The sequence below is a fragment of the Protopterus annectens genome, chromosome 13.part0, assembly GCF_019279795.1.
Source record: "Protopterus annectens isolate FY-2018-M chromosome 13.part0, PAN1.0, whole genome shotgun sequence".
Lineage (NCBI taxonomy): Eukaryota > Metazoa > Chordata > Ceratodontiformes > Protopteridae > Protopterus > Protopterus annectens.
The window spans coordinates 1,087,251,040-1,087,278,297 of record NC_056747.1 but is presented as its reverse complement, the minus strand read 5'-3'; the positions used below and the strand labels follow the sequence as shown (position 1 = coordinate 1,087,278,297).

Here is a 27,258-nt window from a genome sequence, read left to right as displayed (position 1 = left end):
TCCACCTTTTATAGTCGGTACTTTGTTTGCAATACTGGCAGCATATTTAAGTGTGCTGGGAAGTTTGTTTTAATAACTTAGTTACTTGGTGGATTACTGGAACAGTCATTGGCCTTCTCAGTACAGAAGGATATATGATGGCTTATATTTCTGCTGTTAAAATGGCATCTAAAATGAATAATTAATACCATATATCTAAGTTCAGATGATGCATTAGGATTTTAAATTTCCTCTGTATTGGAAAATACATAAGGTAATAAATACATAAGATGCCTGAGGATATGAAATGCAATAACAAATAAAATTAGTAATTATGCTGAAATGAGAATATTGTTTTCTAGTTAATATTTATAAGGCATTGTTTCTGAGAAGAGTTTATTAAAAATCCAGTACAAATTAAGAAAGAATGAAAGACAAATGTTTTACTATTCGCTTTTTGAGACTGAAGCTGAGATGACTGGACAGATTGTTGTATAGAATATTCTTGTAACAATCTGTACAGAAAGGCTACATATTGTAAAATGGTGGCAGTTTTACTTGTTTTGTAAATGCACCTATCCCTCATCTAACTTTCAGACAACCCGTGAAACACAAGGGGAAAGTCCAATGCAGTATAGTCAGCATGGTGAGATGTGGGAACAAAGATATCCAGGGAAAACAAGCATACTTAGGGAAAAACATAAGAATTCTGCACATATGACCCTGGAGCTTTCATCTACTGTGCTGCCATTAATTATCACCCTATAACCTCCAACTATAGTCTATTTTTAACGTCATGGCACTAAAGCTTACACATTTATTTTTCTGTTACATAAAAACAAAAATCTCATATATATTCAATATCAGATATATTCAATAATATTAAGGCCTTAAAGGAAATCAGGGTGAAACATGGTTTCATTTGATTTAGTCTTTCAGGATTTTGGACACAAATAAGACAGGGTAGCATTCACTGAAAATGTTATATTTGGAAATGGAAAATGCAGTTTGGTCAATGTGATCCAGAGACAAGGAAACTGTTTTGATCATATTCTCAGGCATATATGCACAATGGTATAGATATACACAGGTATAGATATACACAGGTATAGCTTCCACAACTTTTCATTACATAGGAACCTATCAGCTAAGTGTGTAAGCAAATAGCCTGTATGCCAGTTTTTTAATGAGCACCCCACATGAATCAGAAAGGGGAACCATATGTATCATTGAGATACTCTTCTGAAAGTTCCCATTTTGTGAAAAATATAATGTACCCCAAGTCTGTGTGATGCCAGAGTACATTATATAAAGTAAGGGATAGAGAGGATGAAGTATTTTGCATGGGTGGGGGGAAGGCTTGTCCTCCACTTCATTCGTAACTGCTGTTTAGCTTTTATTTTTTATTGAGTTAAACTGATGAAGCAGGGTGCTGCTGATCAGTTTGTTGATGTCATTTAAAATACGTTTCAGAAAAAGAGAAATGAGAATACTGAAGGAGCTATGTGTATACCATCATTAAACCAGCAATCAAGAAGAAACACTGTATGCTGACTATCAATTAATGCAGTTTTATTCACTTTACTGGTTTGAAATTATAGTTGTTTGAAGTTTTACCAGAATAAAGAGGATCATCAGAATGGAATTTAGTATGTCATCATTGCCTGACAACAGGTCATACAGCTGACCATTTCAGTAGAGAACTTTTGCGAAATAGGTAGTTGTGGGCAAATAAATCAACAATGTCATATGGCATAGTTGTAGGAGATTTCATGCCATTGGTGCAGTGACAGGCCAGCTGCCACTCCTGTCCACAATGCTATGCTAAGAAAATCACCAGTGCTGCTTGCACATAAACATCCCATCCTCTTGTATAGATTCTCAAGCCTTGGCCTCAAACCAGCTGTTTTAAAATGGTTCTGAACCTTGCCTCTTACATCAAACAGTCTGGTTCTGGATAGACGCACATTAAATCAGAGTCCATCAACACAACAATGCTCTATAGTAGACATTTTAATTTCTAATAAATTAAAATCATGCACACAGCTTCACATCTGAATACAATATTCATTGAATGCGTGTCTTATTTATCTCAAAATTTCTCAGAGAAGATAATTGTATCATACAACATCCTTCATGAGATCTGAACAGTTAAATAACTTTGTTCTGCTACTAAATGCAACAAAAACAAAAGCAATTCTATTCACTAGTTTTCCAGACCATGTTTCACTTAAAATGTCATCTAGGAGAAACTGATTAACACCTTAGTGTGACAGTTTGGCAAACTTAAAATTTGATTAAAATATACTCAAGAAAAGTAACCAGAAATAAGCTGTATTATACAGAGTGTATCCTTATCATACTAATCATACTTGGATGGAAATACTTCAACCCTTCCTTCTTGCTAAGAGTCCTATATAGCTTTATAATTTTCACAAATCTACATAGCATCCAGCTAGCTAATTTAGAACAATGTTATAATAAAATTGTCAGTAAACGCTCTCAGCAGAATGCACTACTGCCTTGCACTAAGAAACATTAACTGGCTAGAATTATTACATCTCCTAAATATTTTCCAGAAAAAAAAAATACCCACAGCATCTTCACACTCCTTAAATGGGAACAAATTCACAGGGACTACTGCAATGGTATACCCCCAAAAGACAGCTTAGCTCTCTTTGCAAAAACTTAACTACTACCCTAAAGTCATCATGACAACTCCAGCTATGCAGTATATGTAGCAGGCAATATGGCATTCCCTTTCTTCTACAGACATTTTAAATCTTCCTTTAAAACCCAACTGCTTTGAAAGGGAAATTGAACTGTTCAGTATGAGTAGCTTGATAGTTCATTACTTCATGGTAACACCCATTTTGTATCCCGTAAACTGACCATACCACGTACATTTCAGTATTTTTTCTCCAGCCTTGACTTATGCTTTATTGCCCTGCTCCCCTATTGCCCCCTACCCTCCAGCTTCTGATGTCTCACCACTTATTGCACTCCCTGTGCAAATGACCGTATAAAATACAAACAGCTCCCCACATCTTCTTTACAATTCCTAATAGAAGACAGACTGTAAACCTGTAAGTAGTCTCCAAACTTCTAAATCAACTTTAGAATATACTTCTTTAGCTGTACATCTCTACTAATGAACTATCAACACAAATCCTTGAAGAATTAACAATTCTGGAATGATTACTATTGTTCTTAGTTTTACAGCATACCTAGAAAGTTACTGTGTGTGCATTGTTTTAAAAATGTACTTAATTTACATACTATATTATAAATGTGCTTTAATATAGCTGCCAACAGTTCCTTTTGTTTTCTTTATTGACATTGTATTGCAATAGTAAGATGTTTATACTCTTTTTTTATAGAAACCAAATGTACCACAAAAGATATTACTGTATGATATACCAGGATTTTTTTCCCCAGACCTCTGCTGGAAATGGTCTCTGCTGCATTGGAATATCATAGTCACAATATACACACTCAACACACATAAACACATACACACACACACACACACACACAGACACACACAGACACACACACACACACACACACACACACACACACACACACACACACACACACACACACACACACACACACACACACACACACAGGAACAAACCAACAAAATCAAATAAATCTCATATCCAGTGCATTTGCTATTCTGTCATGTATTATCACAAAACTATTAGTTTATCATGTTAATGATTTTACACAGCTCTGAAATATTTCTACCCTGCCTTCTTCCAATCTGAGTTAAAGTTATGTATGTCACTCTCTCTTTCAGTATTGCTAGGCACAGAACATCCACATGTATTTTTCTTATTTTCTACATAGTTCACAGCTTTTCTAGCTTTTTTACTAATGTTCTATGGCTATGCTTTTCTTCTTGTTTATCCCAATCCTTGACAGCCTTATACATCTTGTTTTTGGTTCTCTTTCTGTGCCCTCCAGCTAATCCTCAGCTGATCTAGGTTTGTTCCCATTGTTCATTCTTAACTTTAGTGTCCTCGTTACCACCTCCCTGGAGCTGGTACTGTACCAACTGCAAGCTAGGATGGAGAGATGGATCTGAATGGAGCAGTTGGCACTGTCACATAATAATACTTCATTTTTAACCAGGTAGGTCAACTGGACACTCTTTCAGGGACAACCCAGAAGCAATGTCAAAGTAGGCAAATGAGGGCTGCAGGAATCGAATCTAGGGTTTGCATGTCCTAATTGGGATGAGATACTGAGGTTTCATGCGTCATCACATGCAGTGTCAGTTAGCACCACTAATCCTACATGATTGCAATCTGCTATGTGATTACAGCACTGGTCCCATCTATGAGGGAATATCAGATGGCAGGCAGGCAGCCCACCCTCCCCCCTGAGGGGTTGGGAGGTTGGCCTAATGGTTAAGGTGTTTGCCTTACAAATACAAGGTGCAGGGTTTGAGTCTCACAAGGGATAATTGGCTAGGCTTTCAATGGCTCACAGGGGCAGTTAGCCTAGTACTAACCTATGAACCTATGAACCTATGAGTGGGCATGCTAAAAAAAAGCCATGCCTTCACAACTCCAAGCCTAATTCCTCTAACAAGTGAGCCACTAATCAACCTCAGGTCTTCAGGGCCGCACTCAGGGTTATATTACTCTAAGCCACAGAGTGTTAACTTTAAATTTTTTTCCTTTTGTCACCAGTCTTCTGTTTGAATTATTCTTCTGCAGTGCGAAAACATGTACCTGGACCTTTATTAAATGATAACATGAAATTTGTCTCTGTCTTTATATTTTTACAATACCAATTTCTGTAATGTTGTATCCATACATCTTTAAATAACACAAATCTTTGCACTTCACTAAATATGGTTTAACAAAGAAGATCCTGAAAACACAGAGAATAAATATAATAGAAGGCTACTGCTGATACACAAGGATAATAAACAATCAGGTACAGCTTTTATATGCAGATACATAAAAGACACAATGAAACAAACAGAGGCCATGTTATTAGATGAGTAACAAGGATAATACACAATCAGGTACAGCTTTTATATGCAGATACATAAAAGACACAATGAAACAAACAGAGGCCATGTTATTAGATGAGTAATGATCTTAAGTATATATTTTTACCATGACATTAGCTGACTAGATGACCTTTTTTAGAACCTTTTCTTCAGAATGCAAGTCTGGGTTCATTCAACAAGCACAAACAGTAAAGCAGAATCCTTTACAGGTCATTCGAGAACAGCTGCATAATTCTGTTCCACAGGAGAAGCTATAGTGTACTTACCTTAGAATAAATGCTAAAAGTGCCCTCCAAAACCACAAATACCAGCTCTGAGGGTTCAGATAACATACCAACTTGTTGTATGGTCAATATGAAATACCCCCATCAGATAATCTCTTTTAGTTAATTATTTATGTTATCTAATTATGTGAGTGGGCATCTTGAATAGACCCCTTCTAGTCACAGCCTGTGGGGCACGTTGGAAAGGCTAGTAGAGAAAAATGTTAATCGAGACATTTACTGCATGGATAACAAGTAGTACAAATATAAGATTATCCAACAAAGTAGTAACATTGCTAGAGATACATTTATTTATTTAACATTTATTAAATGAGAAAGTCCGACTAGGACAGAGCTTATGTTCAGTGGAAACCCAGGGAGAAATGCTCCAGACATATCTTTGGAATGTGGGAGGAAACCAAAGTATCCAGAGGAAACCCAAACAAATGCAGCGAGGACTGCAGACTCCACACAGTGGGCATCCCAGCCAAGAAATGCACCGTAGAACCTCTTGCTGTGAGGCGACAGTAGAATATAAAGACATTAATATATACATAATTTGAAAGATAAAATTGATAAGATAATTAACACTGATGTAATATAATAAAAACTTACGTCTTATATAACTGCAATGAACACATAACGAGAGTTACTGAGCCAGACATTTAATTCATATGTAACTACAGACATCACTAAACAGGGTCATTAATAAAGAACATTCCATGATGACATCAGTAAAAGAATGCATAAACTAACAAAGGATGATTCTGATAGTATGCAACAGAGGGGAATGACTGCTGGATATTATATACCAGACGTATCACTGAAACAATGCAAACATAATGGACAAAGTAATGCATTAGCAGAACAGCATTATGGGGGATGAAATGTTGGTTACTTTAGCCTGCATCTTTAAAACATGTGCATGTGTTTTCTTTTGTAAGGGCTTTTTTTTATTTTTTTCTGAAAAGATATATTTTGAATTTCAAGGATATTTTCTGGAATACTGTACCGGGATTCAGTTGTAATTTCAGAAAAGGCCTTTCCAGTGGTAGAGAGAGTGAAAGATGGATATGCTACTTTGCGGAAGTGAAATATCTTAAAGCATTCGTATGGTTTATATTTTTAAAGGAGGTTTGGTTTATGAGCCTAAAGATAAGAGATGTCAAGGGAAGTATTCATTTGAAGTCACTTGAAGTCAGTGCACTCTTTAAATGTTTTCCAGTGTTGTTCACTGAAAATAGAAGGACATGCAAACCATTGCATTTTCTAATGTTTCCATAGATTTAGTGTTGTAGATACCATCAGTAAAGTTTGGTTGCACCATATTGATCTCTTAGTAGTAAAATGTGCACTGTAACTGCTTTTTTGGTTTCAGGTATAAGCAGATTGGAGAAGCTGTATGCTATTTTCAATTGTTACTAATCTGACTACTGCTTTATTATGAGAGTGAAAGGATAAACGTTCATCTAATAATTACCCCACATGTCTTTGTGCTTTAGTGACAGATAACTGAACTCCTTTAGGCCCTAACATGTGTAGACTAATAGGAATGTTTAGTTGTTGTATTGTTCAAAGCAACAATACTGTTGTTTTATTAGCACCTACAGTGAGTTTAGTTTTGTGTAAGCAGTTCCAGATTAGTTCAAAGCCTTGTATGCCCTTGGGATGACCACGTCTTCTGCATATATGATAATATTTAGGTTTGGTAAGTTCCATGGGAGAGTCAATAAAAAGAGAAAACATGAGAGGTCTCAGCACTATGCCTTGAAGAAAACCTAATAAAATGGAAAGAGAACCTGATGACCAGTAATTACCAGAAACTCTGAAGCTACAATTGGTTGACTAGGATTAGAACCATTTTGTGACCTCCTGAGTAAAAATATAATTATTTAGTTTTAGCAACAGTAAGTAGTGATCTGCAGAGTCAGTGACCTTTAGGTTCAAGAAAAGATTACATATAAGTTTTCTAAGTTTTCTATTATCCACATGGTTGAATATTGCATCAATTACTCAATATAAGGCTATACTGCAGTTAGGCTAGAGATTGTGTCCATATGTTAAGATCTGTATGGACTTAAGTATTTGGTTATATATTACTCCTTTAAAAACAATTCTGCGAGTGGAAAAATTCTGGAAATAGGCAGGAAACCATTAAGTATTGCTGGTTCAGTGGTTTTCGTTAGTGGACATATTAAAAACTATTTAAGAGTAGGTTGAGTTATTGCTTTAGCAATAGAAAAGCCATATATGTTAGAGATTTGCAGAGTAGCTTACTGTTGATATGAAGAATTCTAGATTATGTGGAGATCAGAGTTGTATGAGGTTTCAGTTTTAACAACTGCTATACCTAAATGTTTGTTGCAAAAAGCTGAAAGAGATGACATACCAGGAGTCCTTAATCCATGGGTTTTATTGTAAGCGTTTTCGTTCACAAGGGTAAAATGAACTTCTTCAGACAACCCCCAAAAAGCTAATTCTATGTGAAATACTGTCATTAATTGGTTGAAATGACATCATAATTATTCTTAAAAGGACATACATACTACTACTAAAATACAAACTTTGTATTATTAGAATCACTGTCAGCCAGTCACTAAGCACAAAATGAACAATAACACTTTACTTAAACAAAACAATTATTGTAATACTTTGAATAACCCAATACTCATTTAACTAATATCTATGTGAGTTAAAAACATCTTGATAGGTATATTCCATTTTTTACCTTTCCAAGGATTTTAATTTTAAAACACGTTAAATTGAGCAGCATTCATTCAATCCAGGAAACATATAGACATTAGTTTTTAATTGCCATAGCAACTCTTTTTCTTCTAACTTCAACTCCCATGCCCCCCAATATTTCTCTTAACTTGTTCTATAACAATATACCTAAACTGGTGTGAAGGATTGTCTACAATATGCTTGACCAATGCATTGGTAATATTGTGCTTAGCAATATGATACTGATGCTCGTACATTCTTTACTTAAAAACATGCTCAGTCTTACCAATATAAAAGCCGTCACATTGTTGGCGTTTAGCCAAATACACCACCCCTACTGACTCACAGGTGTATCTGCCTTTAATTTTATATGTTCTATTTCTTAACTCAAATTCCTTTGTAGCTGTTTAGCAGTGTGCCATTCAGTAGGGACAAAGCATGAGGTGAGGCTGTGATTGAACAGGGTACACAGGTGAGGTGCCAGTTCACTCTGTAGCTCATGTAGAACACAGCCAGGGATATTGTCAGGTCCCATAGAAGCTGTATTCTTGGCATTGTTTTAACCAGTGCAGCAGCAATACTGGCTGCCTGGCAATTTATTGTGATTGGTCCTTTGGGGGGAGAGAGAGGGATAAAGTTGGTACTGAATCTGTTGGCCAGTATATTGGCAATATCTGTTGGCTCATTATAGGAGGTACCATTGTGCAGTAGCTCACAGCAAGTCTGGGTATTGCCATGGAGATTCTTTACATAACTATAGAAGACCTTGTGGTTGTCTTTACTATCTGCTCAATTCTGTTTTTATGGCTAGCTTTAGAGAATTTGATGAGGGATCTCTACTTTTTGTTGAGGCTGATAAGGGAGTTTTTCCAGTCCTGGGACTTCACCTTATTCTGCATCAGTTTCCTCTTTCTGTTGCAAAGTTTGTTTATGGGATGGGACCACCAGATTGTCTCCCTTTTTTTTGGAGGAGAGCATCTTGGTTCTATTGGATATGGAGAGTTCTATGCATTGGTGTACATGTTCGTACAGTGCATTGATGCATGATTTGGCAGTCATGCAAATATTCTCCATTTGCATGGGTGTCGTGAAGTTAGCCACCTCTGTTTTTAGGAACCCGACGTTAGCTTTCAAGAAGTTTTTCATTGTGGTCACCTCTGTGGGGGGATTGGAGGTGGTGGGAGGGATGTGGATTTCCAAGGTGATTAGTTTGTGGTTGGATCTAACCAGGGAGGAGGTAACTACTGGTGTAGAGCAATGGTCGCCCATGTTAGTAATGATCAGGTCAAGGATGTTGCTACCTCTAGTGTGGGTAAGAACGAGCTGGTCCAGGGCACTAGAATTAATGAATTCCAGGAAATGTTAGGCAAGTGTATTGGTACATGAGTAGTTTTCCCAGTCAATGGATGGGTAGTTGAAGTTGCCCAGTATGAGAGTGTTAGGTTGGACGCTAATATTCTCCAGGGTGCTAAGGAATGTGGAGTGTGAGTCTTGGGACATGGTTGGGGACCTATAACAGGCTATGACCTGAATATCTGTCTTACCCAAGGTTATCTGCACCTGAAGTATCTCTGATGCGTTATGTTGGGCTACCAGTCCAGAGCTGTGTACATCCTTTATGAATATGGAAACACCACCGCCTTTGGAACTTTGGTCCAAGTTCTGGGGCCGAAAAGTATGGAATGAGTTATAGCCTGGTAGCGCAGGGGTGCTTTCTGCTGCCTTGAACCAGGTCTCTGTTACAGCACAAATGTTGATGTTCTCCATTTTAAGGAGTGCTTCGAGTAACTGCATTTTGAGATTTAGACTTCTAGCATTCAGCAGCATGACCCTCAGATTGCATTTGTTTGTAGCTGTTATGCTGGTAATTTGGTCTTTGGAACGCTGCCTAAAAAAGGCACTATAGGTATGGCAAGAGCCTTGGCCAGTATCCGGAAGCCCAGGGGTGACAGATTCGGGCCATCTCTGGCAAAGCATCGAGGTCTGTCAATCATGTCATCCCAGGCAAACAGATACTGGATCCCCTTAGAATGATACTAGAAACTTAGCCAATTGTTGAAATCAATCATTTTCTGCTTGTACTATGGTATCATTCTGGGTGATGTTAGGATGCTGCTCAGGGCTGGGGTCATACCTACCTGGACTAGATAATCTGAGAGTTCTTCCATGTCTATTTTCATATAGTCCAGGGAGGTACATCTCAGGCCATTCACACCCACATGTACAATGACAGAGTCCACATGTACAATGACAGAGTCGTATTTGTACCTGTTGATGAGGGACCTGAGTGAATGCATTATGTGGCAGATCCTGGCACCTGACAGGCAGCTGGCTGTTACTTTCTCCTTATTCAACCTAGTGAGTGGGACATCAGTGTGCCTCACTATTGAGTCACCTATGACTAGTGTTTTAGGCATGCTGTTTTGCCTTAGGGGCTTTGGCTGAGTGGCACACTGTTTAGGAGAGTTATGTGTCTCGTGATTAGTGTTGTGTTTTGGTGGTCGAGTGCATTTCTGCCTGGGAGGTCTCTGCTGTTTGGGTAGATTTTTATTGAGAGCCTCCATGAAGGTGGGTGTGTGGTTTGTGTTTTTATATGAATGCAGTGCTGGCGTGTGTTCTGGAGGTCTATGTGTTCCATGTGGTGTGGTGCAAGTGTTGACCTTCTCCTCATCTATTCCGGTCTTGGCTGGAAAGTGTGTGGCTTCCAATTTGGATATATAAGTGCATCTCTCGCAGAGTGTTGGGAGGTAAGAAGAGAGGGTTGTCAATGGACATGAGGCAGTTGCTACATTGACTCAGGATGCCCAAGTTCAGCAGGTTAATAGGAGAAAGCACAGGGAACTGACCTTTAAACATCTGAGAGAAAAACTGAAGAACAGACTCTGGCACTGCTCAGAAGCTTACAAACAGTCCTGGATACAGCAAATCTATATCTGGACTAGACTAGTTATAGTATACCTAGTGCTTACTACTTCCACTGACAAGCTAGAAGGCTTCCCTCCAACACAGAAAGGCTTAGGCGGCTCAGATACTTACAAACAGTCCTGGATACAGCAAATCTGCATCTGGACTAGACTAGTTACAGGAAAGGTTGGAAACAAGTGCAAATGCAGGCTTTTAAACCAGAAAGTTAAAAGAGATGGAAAAAGCTGCCTAAACGGCCAATAAACTACAATTTCTGTGCCAGAAACCACTCCTCATGTGGTAGATTGGGTACCTAATGCTTACCACTCCCACTGATAAGCTAGAAGGCTTCCCTCCAACACAGAAAGGCTTGGGGGGCTCAGCAGCTTACAAACAGTCCTGGATATAGAAAATATGTATCTGGACTAGACTAGTTACAGGAAAGGTGGGAAACAAGTGCAAACATGGGCGTTTAAACCAGAAAGTTGAAAGAGATGGAAAAACTGCCCAAATGGCCAATAAACTATAATTTCTGGGCCAGAAACCACTCTTGTGGTAGATAGCCTACCTAGTGCTTATAACTCCCACTGATAAGCTAGAAGGCTTCCCTCCAACTCAGAAAGGCTTGGGAGGCTCAGAAGCTTAGAAACAGTCCTGGATACAGCAAATCTTTATCTGGACTAGACTAGTTACAGTAAAGGCAGGAAACACGCTTAGAATTTTTTTTTTACAGAAAAGCAGCTAAAACAGCACAAAAACAATTCAAGTGCAGTGCAAGCTAGCACACTTGAGTGTGTAGCAATATTAAAGCAAATACAGTTTAAATAAATGCAATTTATTCAAACTGTATTCTGAACTGAATTCAATTATTGATTTATTCATCTCTGAACAGTTAAAAAGTGCAAAAATATATACTTATCAACTGAGAAGCACACTCAGTCAGAACACAAGGAGATTCTAGCAAAGTTTTTTTTTCCTTTGAATTAGTAAGCTATTGAATTAGGGGAATAGTTATGTTATCTGACTTGTACATTAAATTTGTAAGAAATGGTTCACTTTGTCAGTCGATGCCTTTGCCAACAAAGTGAATAGCTGCTTCTTTTATTGGCAGCTCTCATTTACAAGAAATGAGCTTAGGAAACATCAAAATGCCAAAGGTTGTGTATGTGTAGGATACATGCTTTGACTTATGGTAAGTGTGTTTGTGTGTGTGTGTGTGTGTGTGTGTGTGTGTGTGTGTGTATGTGTGTTTAATGCTGAAACTTTTGATTATTATCTATTTATTTATTTCCAGTTTGATGACCGGGGAGGTCCACTGGGCTCAGGGAGCCCATTTTCAGTGGAGGCCCTGGGAGATAAGCTCCACATTACATAGTTTCGATACAAAAATGTTTGCTTTACATACATTAGTTACAGGTACAATTGTGGAACAGAAAAGCCTTTACAATTTCACTTCAAGCTAGAGAAACAGGCATAAGATTGTTGATACATAGTACAATTTAGTTATTTACAATATTTATATTTGCGATAGGCTAGCTTGAAGACAGAGGTAGTCAGGTGTTAAAATGGTAGCAGTGTTTATTAGGTAAGGGGGAGGGTGCAGTTGCATTTCCTATTAGAGTAAAGATAGGAATGTAGCGGAGTTTTAAAGGTTTAAAAGTTTTTGCAAGTTCTTTTTTTAGCCAAGGAGAATGATAGTAGAAGCTGGCCTGCAGGGTGGTTGGGTTTGTGGACAGACATTAAGTTTTGGTGAGTAGATCTGAGAGTTCTGTGAGGGGTATAAGGTTGAAGGATGTTGGTTAGTGCAGGGCACTTAGAAGGATGAATATTAGTCTGTGGCTGTGGTGATTTGGAGATAGTCTAGGTGGTTGGAGAGTTCAAGCCACTTTAACAAATGTAGGGAAATACAATGGTGGGAGGAGAATTTGGCTTTGGTTGCAAATTTGGAAATTGTATTTTAACAGATTTCCAGTTTGGAGGAAAGGGAGGCAGATAAGTTTGTTAGAAGAGGAGCCCCATACAGTAGCGAGGGGAGTAGATAGGCATTGGCTAGAGTTAGTCTGGTGGAAGGTGTGAGGAAGTGATTGTTTCTGTATAGCAAGCCAAGTTTTATATGGGTTTTCTTGATGTTTTGCTGGATGTGAGTATCAAGTTTTAGGTGTTCATCGATGGTAACTCCTAGACGTTTGGCAAAGGGAACAACCTTTATAGTAGAGTTGTTTTGGCTAATGATTTGGAATGAGTTTTTATCAATAGGGGATGCTTTAGAGGGGAGAATAGAAGTATTTTGGATTTGTTGGCATTTAGAAATAGGTGGTTTTGGAGCATCCAATTTTTAGTGGTGGAGAAAGCTGTTTGTGTCACTGTATGGAGCTCTGGAAGGTTAGAGGCATAGCAGATTAATGTAGAATCATCTGTGTATTGCACAATTTTGGTGTTGGGTAAAGATTTGTGAAAGTCGTTAATAAAGATGTTGAATAGCATTGGACCTAGTATGGATCCTTGAGGTACCCCAGTGGGGGTAGGAAGGAAGGTAGAGGTGCTTTTTCCCTAATTTACAGCTTGCGATCTGTCAGAAATGTAGATGGAGAAACAAGATAAGATATTGTGGGAGAGAGTAAGATTAGAAAGATGGTTTAGGAGGTGGGTATGGGCAATGGTATTGAATGCTTCGGACAGATCCAGTAGAACCGTAGATACTATTTTTCCAGAGTCTCGGGCAAGGTTTACTGTGTGTAAGAAGGAGAGAAGGGCAGTGATGGTACTATGGCCAGATCGGAAGGCTTGTTGGGTAAGAGTGATTAGTTGATGATTGGCTAGGAATGGCATAAGCTGAAGGTGGATGCATTTTTCTAGGAGTTTAGAGATTGGGGAGAGGATAGCTATGAGGCAGATGTTTGAGATGTTACTGTTTTTGCCACCTTTATGGAGAGGTAGAATAAAGGCAGCATGCCATAATTTGGGCACATATGATTCCAGCATGGACCTATTGATCAAGATGCTAATGGGGAGAGTGATGTCATCAGCAGATATTTTTAGGAAGGAGGATGGGATGTTGTCAAGGGCATTGGAGCATAGTTTTAGTTTAGAGAGTAATTTCTTTATGTGGTAGGTTGAGATGGGTTTAAGCTCAAATGTAGGAGGAGGAATAGTAGGGGTGAGGAAGATTGGATAGGTTGAGGGGATGGGTTATTGTTTGGGAAGGTCTTGGTCAGTTCTGCTATAGAGTTTGTGAAGAAGGAATTGAATAGGGAGGCTATTTCAGGCTCAGATTTGCTGTTGTCAGGGCAGGGGTTGCTTTTGTTACCTGGGTTGAGAAGGGAATTAATGGAATTCCAGAACTGTTTGGGGTTATTAGAATGGTTAGACTGAAGTTTGTTACAGTAAGACTTTTTATCTCTAATGACTTGTTTTTTTAGTAAGGTTGAGTAGTTGCTTGTATTTAAGTAAAGTTTCAGGCTGTTTGTTTTTGAGATAAGCTTTCCAGCTTTTATCTTTTTGTAGCATAAGTTTTTTGGTGTCTTTAGTTAGCCAAGGGGTGGTCTTTGTTTTTACTCTTTTTGTTCTTATTGGAGCTAAGCAGTTTAGGACATTTATGAAGGTTGAGTTGAAAAATTGTATGCCTTTGTCAAGTGGAAGTGTTTTTAGGGGGCTCCAGTTAATTTGCTTTAGGGAGTTGGAGAAAGTAATGGGGTTAAAGTTTGAGAGGTTACGTATTTGAATATAGTGGTATTGGTGAGGAGAGGAGAGGGTAGCTCTATGGGTGAAGGCTAGAAAATGGTCTCCCAATGGGTCAGATGTTATGCTGGATTTTATGACTTTATTATGATGGGATACAAGGATCCAGGCTAGTATGGTACCGGGGGGGGGGTTGTTTTGTTAGGTCTGGTGATGGAGTTAGTTAATTGGGAGTAAATACATTGATGGATATGGTGGGATTAGGGTTATTTATTTTGTTCCAATCTATATTTACATCTCCAAGTATATAGGTTTCTAGCTTAAGATTGGTGGATGTCCAGAGGAGGATGTCCTCAAGAGTAGTGATATTATTACCAGGGGGAATATAGAGGGATATAATGCAAATGCTTATGTGGTTATTTATTTTTAGTAGGCCAATTACTAGTTCTGCATCGTTGAATAGAGGGAGAGGATTGGGGTAGGTAGTGAAGTTGGTTAGTGTAGATTAAGGATACACCACCAACTTTTCTGTTTATGTGGTCATTTCTCAGAGATAGAAATCCGAGGGGTGAGGAATTCGGAATCACTAATATGTGGTTTTAGCCAGGTTTCTGAGATGGCTATAATGTCCGGTAGGTAGTGGTTTAGCCAAGCGTGGAAGTGGGCTACTTTTTTTTTTAAACTGTGGGCATTGATGGTAAGGAATTTGAGGTATTTGAGGTTGGTTGAATTATTATTGATGGGGGAATGTGACTAGGGTCAGTATTTGGTCCTGGGTTTGGGTGTATGTCCCCAGCTAAGCAGAGGTAGTTGAGGACGGAAAGTAGTGTTTTTGATTTGGAAATAGTTAGTTCTGGACAGTAGGGTAGGCTTCTGGCATTTAATTGAGGGTGGGAAAATCTTTATTCTGAAGTAATGGAGTTTATTGGGTTGAACTAGAGAGGCAGATATGTTGTGGAAGTGTGTTTCTGAGGCAAGTGGAAGAAGGTGGTGAGATAGGGGCTAGAATAGGGAGGAGGGGTGCAGTTGGTTATAGGTGTAGGAGGTGGCATGGTATAAAGAGAGCAGTAGTAGAATGCAGATAGATGGAGTAAGAATGGCAGTTGGTAGAAGAGAAGGCATGGTAGAGGATAGAAGGATAGATGCAGTAGAGAAGGGATCGTGAAGGAAGGGAAGGAGTAGATTTGATTGGCAGGAGGAGGTGGGCTGGGGAAGGGCTGCTGAGTAGAAATGATTGGTTGATAGTGAGGGGGAGGGCTTTGTAGTATAAATTAATGTAGGAGTAGTGGGGGGTGGGAATTGGGGATAGGGTAGGGGAGCGGAGTGAGCCTGAAGGCCGAACGGAGTGGAAGAGCTAGAGAGAAGGTGGCTTACAGAAACCAATCAGTCAGCTTTAGGAGAAATGTGTGACTTTACCAGAAGGACAGACACATCATAGGTAAGTCTATACTGAAGATAAAGTGGGGAGAAAGGTAGTAAATCAATGTACCAGGTACAGCAGGCTAATGGGGTGTAAACGTAGGGAAAGTGTGGGCTAGCTTGGGAGAGAGCAGAATAGGAAATAAAGTAGTCTATAAAATAAGTGGGTGGGCAGAAATATATATCAGGTGGCTTAGAGGGTAAGAGGGATTAAGGTGCAAGAGAAATAGAAACCACAGTAGGCTGCTTGGCTAGCAGAAGGAAAAGCACAGGCACCACAGTAGTGAGGCAAAGGTAGCAGAATTAAGTTTACAAATGACAATACATACACTATTAAAGTTTCTGCAGAGGGGTTATCTGTTTGAAGCACTTTGGAGGGTTTTGGCAGAGTCTTGTAGTAGTATTCCTTAGAGGGGAGGTTTCTTATGATGTAGTAAATGGGGTGGAACGCAGCACACACAGCTGTAGGGAGAAGAGCAGAACAAACACAAGTATTTGTTGAGCAGGGGAGTAGGAAAGTAGTCAGAGTTGTAAAGAAAAGGGAGAACAAGGAGTATAGAGAAGGGTGGTAGAAAGAAAGAAACGTAAAAAGATAAGGAGGCAGCAGTAATGTAACAACACTAAGATAAGAGACCTAGCAGTACATCTAACAGAGCTAGTACAACAAGACTTTGCAGCAGTTGTTAAATAATAGAGTTTTCACAGTAGGGCAAAACCAGGCAGCTACTAACCCTAGCAGCAGTTATTAACTGATACAGATGTTACAGGAGGATAAAACCAGGCAGCAGTATATTTTGAAAGTTTTGGCATTTGGGGTTGGAGAATGAGTGTGTGTGTGTGTGTGTGTGTGTGTGTGTGTGTGTGTGTGTGTGTGTGTGTGTGTGTGTGTGTGTGTGTGTGCGTGTTGCGCATGTGCGTGTGTGTATGTGCTTGTGTGTGCGTGTGTGTGCGTCTGTGTGCTTCTGTGTGTGTGTGTGTGTGTGTACACACACACAAACACACACACACACACACACACACACACACACACACACACACACACACACACACACACACACACACACACACAGATATGCAGCATGCTTCCTCTGCTCTTCCCACAAAATACAGCCACCATCATAACCCTTGCTGTCAGCCATACATAAACGGAATGCTTTTTACCCTCCCACAAAGTTTACGCATCTGATTGCTCAATTGTGAGGAAAATGAAAAAAAAAGAATAATTACAGTAATGTTTCCAACTTGCTACTTTTAGACAGGACACTGTTCCAGTAAATGGTTAGTTGACCCTCTGGGCAACTCTCTGAAGTTTGTGAAGAAAGTGAAAGAAAAAATGATCACACTGTCCCCAGCCCAATAGGAGAATAGTGACTTTGAGCCTTGGTAGGAAAGTAAAATAAATAAAGTGATAAAGGAATAAAAATAAAATAATAAAGAAAATCACTTTTTAATACATTTCTGCAGGGGCAGATCCCTGTACCCCCCATGTGAGGGTCTGCCCCCCCACACCCCCCCATAAATTAAATATACTGACTCAAGATCGCACTACAATGGAAAAAAGTTAATTTCGTAAACTCACTGTATCGCAACCACCATACAGAATGTATATATAATGTCTAAATCACTAACATGTATGGCCTAAAAACACATACAAATGGGCAAAATAACCACTTTTTCCCCTACTCACTTCTCCCAGCACGTCTCAAAACATTAACTTAACTTCCATGAAAGCAATACATCCATATGTTTACATTCCGTATGATGATCATGTTACATTGGGGTTAGGAAATTAACTTTTTTCCACTGTAGTGTGATCTAGGAATTGGTATATTTAATTTACAGTGGGTGTGTGGGGGGGGGGGCAGAGCCCTCCACAGAAGTGGTACTTAGGGGGCTTGCAGAAACGTAGTAGAAAGTGCATTTCTTAGTTTGGTGTTGTTATAGGTAGAGGGGATGTTATTTACATGTGCATTGTAGTTTTCTATGTTATGATGCACACTTTCATAGGTTCATAGGTTCATAGGTAGGTACTAGGCTATTGGCCCTAGGGCCTATATAAGCCTAGCCAAACGATACCCTGGCTTTTGCCACCCAAGAAAATTATTTTCCTGTACCCCTGTCAAGCAGAGCCACAGAAGTGATCCCTGGGGTGAATTTCCTATCTCCCATCCAATCATCAGGAATTTTCTTGAAGAGTGCTAATGAGGAGCTTTGTTTGATATAGATAGGTAGTTTGTTCCAGAGTATGGGAAGTCTCTGGGACAGGAATCTATCCATCCAGCATGTTCTGTTTATTGTGGTGACAAGGTTTAGGTCCCTAGAGCATGTAGCTTGGAAGGATTGGGATTTCTTTAAGTGGAGCATGTCCAACAGCTCTAGGTTTGACATAGCTTTGTATGCTAGGCAGAGATCACCTCTGAGTAGGCGATATGCGACAGAGTAAAGCTGGAGTTATTTGAGACGGTCTGTGTAGGACATCTGTTTGAGGATGGTAATCCTCTTTGTGAGGTATTTCTGTGGCCTTTCCAGTTGCTGTAGATGTCTTGTGAGGTACATACCAAAAGGGGCCTTGTACTCTATAATAGGTCTAATGAGTGACGAGTAGTGGGGAACAATGACCTCTTTTTTCCTGGATGAGAAATATTTTGTGATGAGGTGTGCCACGTAGAAGGATTTCCTGATTACTGTGGCGATGTGATTATCAAACGAGAGACTACTGTCCACCTGTGTCCCAAGGTCTCTTATCACACTTTTGGTGTTAAGTAGACTACCGCCTATGTGGTAGTTCATGGGTACCGAGATTTTACCAAAAGGGATGACAAAGCACTTTTTGACATTGAGCTTGAGGCCATGACTTTGACACCAGACATTTGTCTCAGTGAGGCCCTTTTGTAGGATGTCCACATCGTTAGGAGTTTTGATTATGGCTCCTAGTTTTCAGTTATCTCTGAACTTTGTTAGCTAAAGACCTTCTGTGTTCTGAGTTTTTGTTGTTTTGCATTTTCAGTGTTTTGGGTTTTCAGTGTTGTGGTCTCAATGTTTTGAGTTTCCTATTAATGACAATTCAGTGTTTTGAAGTAGACCTATAAATATATATATATATATATATATATATATATATATATATATATATATATTTGTGTGTGTGTGTGTGTGTGTGTGTACAAGTATATAAGTATAGACAGAGATATCTGTCTGTCTATTAGATATAAATACGAGTGACACATTTACACTAAAACACTCAACAACAGCTGCAATTACACATATTACAAAAGGTCAAAAGAAACCTAACTGATACAGTACTCCCCATGCATCAAGAAATAGCCTCAGGCCAAGCAAAATATAAATTCAAAAAACACAAACAAAACATTGTTTTTTTGCAGGGAGGCAAGCTCCTCTGCCACCACCAACATTCCTGCTAATTATATACACTAACTCCAAAATCACTGAAACACAGGTTACTGGCAAATTGCCCATCCCCTGAATTTGTGTGCTCTTGCACGTCTGTTGATCAACTGCCTGGTCAACCATATACAGTCGACTAGACAGCTGTTGACCTAACACACACTTGATATAGTCACTATCACCCAGTATGTTACAATGAAATAGAATGCTCAATATTTTCCGCAAGTAATGTTTGTGTCTTTGTTTAATATTAATGATAAAAAGTAGAAAGGAAAATCAATACAGGTGCAGTAGTATTTCAGACTTGAAAGAATGTTAAAAAATGCTTATAGAATACATACATCTGTGAAGCTTAAAACATACACACTTGACAGCTTGCCTTTGTTATGTGAGATATTTTTCTGTCTGTTAAATGGATAAACTAACTAGTCACAACTGCCTCTTTTCTAGGCCAATCTGGAGAATTATATAGTTAAGTGATTTGCTCAAAATCACACAGTAGGCACATGGCAGCTGAAGTATCAAACCTGGGACTACAGAATGAAGCTTCTTAGTAGTACATAGCCTTAATTCCCTATGCTAACCTGTCAGACAAAATGACACAGTATGCCATTAATAGCAAAAATAATATTCTACTCTTATTTTAAAGAGAAAATGGTCCAGTGTTGTTCAATTAAAATTAGCATCAGAAACTTTTGTTAAACTGAAGAGAAATTGTTTGTGAGGCAGAGTGTGTTATATGTGAATATTAACTAGTAGAATAAATGCTTGACATACATGCTGAAGTATTTCATAAAGAAATAGGTATACTGCCAAAGCTGCCATGTAAGTAACACAGGGAGAAGCCCCTAAATTTAACCATTTGCAACCAAAGAAAAAAACAGTCTTCTGCAAACGCTTGAAAGAGATGGCATCATTAGTCCAGTGAAGCAAATGAACGGACATCTCCAACTGTTGCTGTTCTATAAAGGGAACATTCACACTGTTACCTATTAATTGTGAATTGTGCTCTAGACACTGCTATTCATCCTTTGCAGCTTCTAAGATCTAATGACCATGTGCAGTGATGGAACAGTGTTTTCTAAAACAAAGCTGCTAGGTGCTCATCAAAAATATTACCCGATGAAAATTCTAAAAGTATTGAGTTACTAATAAACAAGAGATTTTATTTACCACTATTACGGATTAGCACAGAAAGATTATTTTTTCAAAGAACAGAGTTAAATTATTTAAGGAGTTGAATGGTTTTGTGTACTAAAATGACACTGATTTTTACAAAGAATGAACGTGAGAATCTGGGCAACTTATTGCAAAAGAGTGCAAGATTATAGAGTGTGAATTTAAATGAAGATATGTTTGGCACATTACAGATTGAATACTCGGGTCATACTGTAAGCACGAAAGCTAAACACCTTTCTGCAGAAAAAGGTGATTGTCATTCATTAGGTGCACTTACTCCTGATCTGTTAAGTGTCAAAGAGACACAGCCATTTCTCAGATTGATGAATTATTCTGGAAAGTTCATACATAATCAAAGTGTGATGTTAGTACTGCTTTACAAATTACTGAAATGCATCTTGGCAACTGGCCTGTCTTAAGCAAAATAGCTTCAGAGAATGGAAAGAAATTCTCACTTGGAGTAAAGTATTGCTGCTTTATAATTAAGATCTACCAGTGTTACTTGTATTTGATGCCTATATGACATAAATCCCAAAGTTTTGTATACTATGCCTTCTTTTTTACACTCTTTTAATTGAACATTTCAAAGCATACAATGCCGTCATCATCATTCAAAAACACTGAAACATTTTTCTTTTTATGTTGTTAATCCTTATTGTATAATAATACATACAAAGAAAACTGCATCTTATGTAGCATTTTTGTACAAATACTGCAACCATTAAATGTCAACATTATAATATTAATCCACACTTTTTCTTTCCCTCAATCTCCATTCTCCTTTAATAGAATCTACCATAATTTTAACAACAATCCCTAACACTAGGTATAGTTAAATGAAACCTGAGTATGAAAATATAACTCTTGCCATACCCTGTATGAACCAACACAATCCATTTATAAATATTATAAACTTTATAATTTAGTATAACTGTCCAGTGCTTTATTACATTTTTTCCTCACCTTTATCCCTAATTTTCTCATCACCCTGAGTTTTCAGTATATGCCTATATGTTCTAAAATATTGAGATTCACTGTCTTTTCTTCCAAACTTGTCTGACCATTCCATCCTTTAATTGTAAGACTCTTTACACATACTCCCATAATTCAATACAGCCATTGTACTTTCTCCTCCTCTGTTCACCCATCCTCATTTCTACCTAACCCCAAGAGTATGAAATTCCAACATTTTGCGACTCACTTCTCATAAACCCTTTCTTATTCCTCTATACAATGACTTCATAAATGCTTAACTGCCTGGCAATTCCAAAACATATACAGATGTCCTGCCTCTTTCTCTCCAGAGCTGCAACATTTTCACTCCCCAACCTTCCAAAATCTTTGAAACTGAAGGGGTATTCTGAATCATTTTTGCAACCATCTCATTTACTGCTCCCATGTAATAGGTATGGCTTTTAATTTATTGCACCTTCTCAGCACCTGATTGTATTTTTTTTCGAATATAGTTATACCTACTACCACTATTTACCTCCTTATTAATTACTCCAACACCTGGCCATATTTAATCTCAACTAATCTTGCATGTATCTTTTCCCATTTAGATTCTAGTTGCAGATCTCTTCTTTCATAAGTATTGATAGCTATCACTTCTTCCTGAACCAATCACATTATACCAACCCTTCCCAGCCAGGTCTTAACAGACAGTTTCAAGTTGCATAAATTATAACCATTCCACTGTCTTCAGGCCGTATCTTTCCTCTCTTCCTCCTAACATATAAATGTCCACCTGTACTCCTTTTGCCCTCTGCATATCAAATCATCTACCTTACTCACCCCCTTCTCCTGAATCTCCTCCAATTCAGAGTTTTACCTTGTAGCTTAACATTAGTATTATCAATTACTTTCATTAAGCTCAACTCCCTACATGTTTCACCTCTACATCCTTCTGCCTTTCATAACTCTGAAATCCTCTTTAACCTAATGCTCTTCCAATCTTCATTCTTCTCCTCTTCATCATCCTGAGCTCCTAAAACAAATGCTAATATCACTGCCTGTGGATAGATCTGGAAGTCAGGCATTCCACACCCCGCTGTCTTCTCTCCAGTCTTAAACTTTCTTTCATTCTTTCACTCCACTTATAATTCTATAAATTTCTCTCACAACTTGTCTGTAACTGCTGAACCCACATGTTGTACCTTCTATGGATGAAAGACCAATTCTTTATGTATCAGGAATGCTGACTCATATTAAAAAAGTATTCTCCACTCAAGAAAAAAGCATTAACACTAGAGAAATTCTTTGAATAACTTTGGGGTAGAAAATTTCAAGATGGTTACAGAACCACAGCCCATTAAGTAGAGCACACAGATTTGAGGAGGCATTGTAATTTAGAATTCTGTTAACTGAAATTCAGATAAATATACAGATGGAATAATAGATTATCTAAATGCTGTGAACATTGCAGAACATTCCCATTAAAGATGAAATAGCAGTACTTATAACTGGAAGTAACTAAGTACTCTGAAGTGTGTTGGGGTTTTTGATGGAAGAATATCCTAAAAATTAGAAGAGAATTTAGAAATATTCTGTACGAAAAGATATGAGCTTTCATGTTAGTTTTCTGCATAGAAGGGTTAAACAACACTGGAGTCCCTGCAAGCACTTACCACATTACTTTCTTGGACTTCATGGCTCATGGTGAGCTGTAACAAAAACCAAGTTGCATTTCTCAAGATGAAGGCAGAAATGAGATTCCAGTGAATGATATTTCGGAGACACCTGATACTTCTGTTTGGAAAGAGAGAAATGACAAGTCTTGGTACAGTTGTTATTTAAAACAATGTTAAATTAAACACAAATTTGCTTTAAGTGATAACTTTCAAGTAAAATTCTTCTTGTTTCTGCTTTTCCCAATTAGGGGTCACCACAGCGGATCACTTGTCCGCTCATGATTGGCAGTGGAGTTATACTGTGTCAAGTTGCCAACCCGGCACCCAACCTTCCACAGAAGGCACACACACTCAACATTACACAGAAGGCACACACACATGCTTAGGGCTAATTTAGAGTGCCCAATCCACCTATAGTATGTCTTTGGGAGGAAACCGGAGCAAACCCATGCAACCACAGGGAGGACATGCAGACTCTCCACAGAAGGCACCCCAGCCAAGGATCAAACCTGAGAGCCTCTTGCTGTGAGGTGGCAACCATAACTGCTGCACCACCGTGGCAGCCCAATAACTTTCATGTAGAATTGAGCCCCCAAAATTGTATAAAATGAGCACTGATAATGGCAGAAGAAATTGTAAATACTTAGTATATCATTCATCAACGTTTTCCCTAGACATCACATATTCATATAGGCAAGATTTTAATTTTACCATTGCATTCCACATAGTGGCTGCCTCATTTATTTCTGTGATTGGTGTATAGAATCATGGGTAGCATCAAATAGTTGATTGAGTACCATTCATTGCTAAGGTTGGGGTTCATGGGGGGCCTACAGCTAGAGTTAGCATCTCCTATGTACCTATTCCATTATTCAGAGTAGTTACCAGTTGAGGCAGCTGAACAGAATATGAGAGGGCTTTCCTCCTTCAGTGGCAGTGATGTGGAAACATCTAATAAACTTATGAGGTCATCATACCTTAAGCAATGTTACTCAACAGATCATCCTGAGGATCCTGATACTGTTATCAAGGATGTTGCACAAGGTATACAAAAAACTGGCTCTTCAGTGACCACGACTGAGCTGGAGTTCTTGTTTTTATTAAAATAGGTGGTTTACAAATCGACAATCACTCATAAAAATAAAAGAATAAAACATAGTAAATCAACAGTACATGCTAACTCAGTCAAGAAAATGGAATAAATAAATAAATCATCTGCATATAAAATAACAATGTACCAACAAGAAAAAGACTAATTTTAAAGTAGGAGGCATAGAATGCTGATATGGATGTAGCCAGAAGGAGCACCTCTGATTTTTTTATCAATGTTAGAGTTGGTCAATGAGCCAGCAATGACATATACTAACTACATCTCACTAAAATGAAAATTTGTAAATTTATATACATGATGACTATATCAGTCATATTCACAGCACTCACTCATACACACACGTACACACACAAATGCACACACACACACACACACACACACACACACACACACACACACACACACACACACACATGTGCATACTCACACTCACACACACGCACACACATGCACACACGCACACACACATACACACAAACACACACAAACACACACAGACATGTATGAGCATGCACACACATACACAAACATGCCAACCTGTTGATACTGTGGATCCAACACTTTCATTGCCTTCCCTTATGCCCTCATACTTTCTCTCCTTATTCTAATATCTTTCAGGTTATTTTCACAAGAGAATGCACATGGCAGCTCCCCCAGTTATGCACTTTCTATACACAGATTCATAGTACTTGGTATTGTATAGTCTGCAGTTTGAATGTAGAGTCCAAACAATGTAGATTTGTACTACAGCTTTCAAATAAGTATAGAGTTCATTCCACCAATGGCAGTAATAGTGGATTCACTCCATAACACAGGTACAACAAAGTGGGATGCCCTTTTATTTGTTTCAGTTCTCAGCCTTGGGACTGTGGTGAAGGGAAAGTGATAATATGGGGTATCTTCTTTTTCTGTGACGGAGTCTGTTCAGAGGTCAGTAGGTTTCCTCATTGGATGGTCTACTGATGAATGGAAACAGCATTGTATCCAACAGAAATAAAGTAGGAGCAGGTTGACTATTACAGAGACGGTCTTCATAATGACAATATGGAGACTATAGCCCCCACTTACAAATACTGCTACATTTCACTTGGAGCCAGCAAGTAATTGTTCTGGAAAGGAGCATGGTCACTGCAGACCAGTACACCAGTTCCTGCATATGACTGTACTCATACTGGTTCTAGCAATGGTCCTTGCTTTATATGCCATTTATAGCTCAACTTCTCAGGACAAAAAATGTGGACAAAGACAAAAATAATAGGGGGGGGGAGAAAGCCTCAAAAATAGGGACACATTTTAAATATTGCTCTTATAAACTTAAAAAGTTGCTAGAATAAAAGGTCTTATGTTACCATGCATTTTCTGAACGATATGAAAGCTGAAACTCAAATGCCTGTCATTATTTTGGGAATTCAGTCCTCACTGGTTTGCCTCAAAATCCAGAAAATGACAAATTTTATGACGATCAACCAAAAATATAATGCAAAAAGCCAGACATTCTGTGAAAATCTGTACAGTTGAGAGATACCCATTTTACACTGTACTGCACTTGTAGCATGTCTTCTCACATTGTCGTGTGCTAACCGTATGCCATTTTGCATTTCACATTTTGGTATGCTAGTTCTTGGCACTGGGTCCCATGATTCACTTTGTCCACATTATTGTTTTAATTTTTTTTTTTTTACCTTGGCATTACTATGTTCCAAACAATATTAGCAGCTGCAAGTCTGGTACTGGATTTTAATAGCTTGACCTTGTTTTGGTCAACAGTAACCACCAACTGTTTTGTGTTTCAGGAATGGAATAACCTCAAATACTGCTTGAACTATTGCAGAGATATTTCAGTTATTCAGAAATGTATCTGTATATAACAATATTTACTTTAAACTTGTTGCATTTCATTATATAACCACTTTTAAAAACTGCAAAAAACAATGGCTTGATAAATGGACCTCTCTAGTATCCCACTATTTACTGATATTAAGACTTGAAGTGGCATTGTTGATAGATAATAACATTATTTGCTTTAAGGCTATATCTGAGAGATTCCCAAGATTTATGACCTAAAAGGCCCTCAACTTTTCAGGCCATTGTCTCCATTCTACAAGATTGTTGTCATCCCCAAGTTCTGTTTCAAGGCTATTACCAAAAAAGACATACAAAAACTCATTGAAAACTTGTCCACAGGCTGCAAGCTTGAGTTTACACTTTTCACCACAAAATTCTAATATTATCCAGTCAAACACTCAATAAGCTTTTGACACATATTTTCAATCTGTCACTTACAACAACCATTTCTGCTCAGCATTACTCGTGTGTTAATCCAAACCCTACACATTAAATTACGAAAACCTTTTCCCCAACAGTACCACTATTCAGACAATACTTGATCTAGGTTTTGTAGATGGGGTTTACTGATAGTGGAAGAGACATTGTCAGTGTTTTGTGATTTGGTCATTTTGTATGTTACATATTTTTGTAGTAACTCATTTTTGTTCTATTCATTTGTGTGTCACTCATTTGTGTTCTTGACCAATCATGATATAATCATTCAAGGATATTCTAAGATGTTCAAGTATATCCCAACATGCCTCTTCTATGCTGCATGTTGTAAGAGACGATGCAGCAATAAATGACTACTGGGGACCAATGACATATTTCACTGCCAGCTGTAAAGTACTTATAATTGTCCATGAGGGCTTTTGTGTATAGATCAACCTCTCTTTAGTATTACACTCTATGACAAGGTACAACCACATTTAACCAGACAGACACAGCAGCACAAAGATGGTAAGTGCATGCAATAAGGGTAAAACTTTAAAAGGCAGTTCTTTTTCCAGGTATTAATTTAATACACTTGAAGTACTTCCATGTTTAAAAGAATGTCATTTAGTTTAGAGTTAGCCACAACCTTATGACTGGATATACTGGATTAAA

At 38.3% G+C, this 27,258-nt stretch overlaps 1 protein-coding gene across 1 annotated transcript in view; it reads right to left on the bottom strand.

Annotated features, from left to right (window-relative positions):
- The window catches only part of LOC122788124 (corticotropin-releasing factor receptor 1-like), a 1,637,729-nt gene that overhangs the window by 219,741 nt on the left and 1,390,730 nt on the right, over nucleotides 1-27,258 (bottom strand). Inside the window, exon 7 of the mRNA XM_044055063.1 lies at nucleotides 23,211-23,331. Coding sequence (XP_043910998.1) covers nucleotides 23,211-23,331 — 121 coding nt within the window. The remainder of the gene's footprint in view (nucleotides 1-23,210; nucleotides 23,332-27,258) is intronic.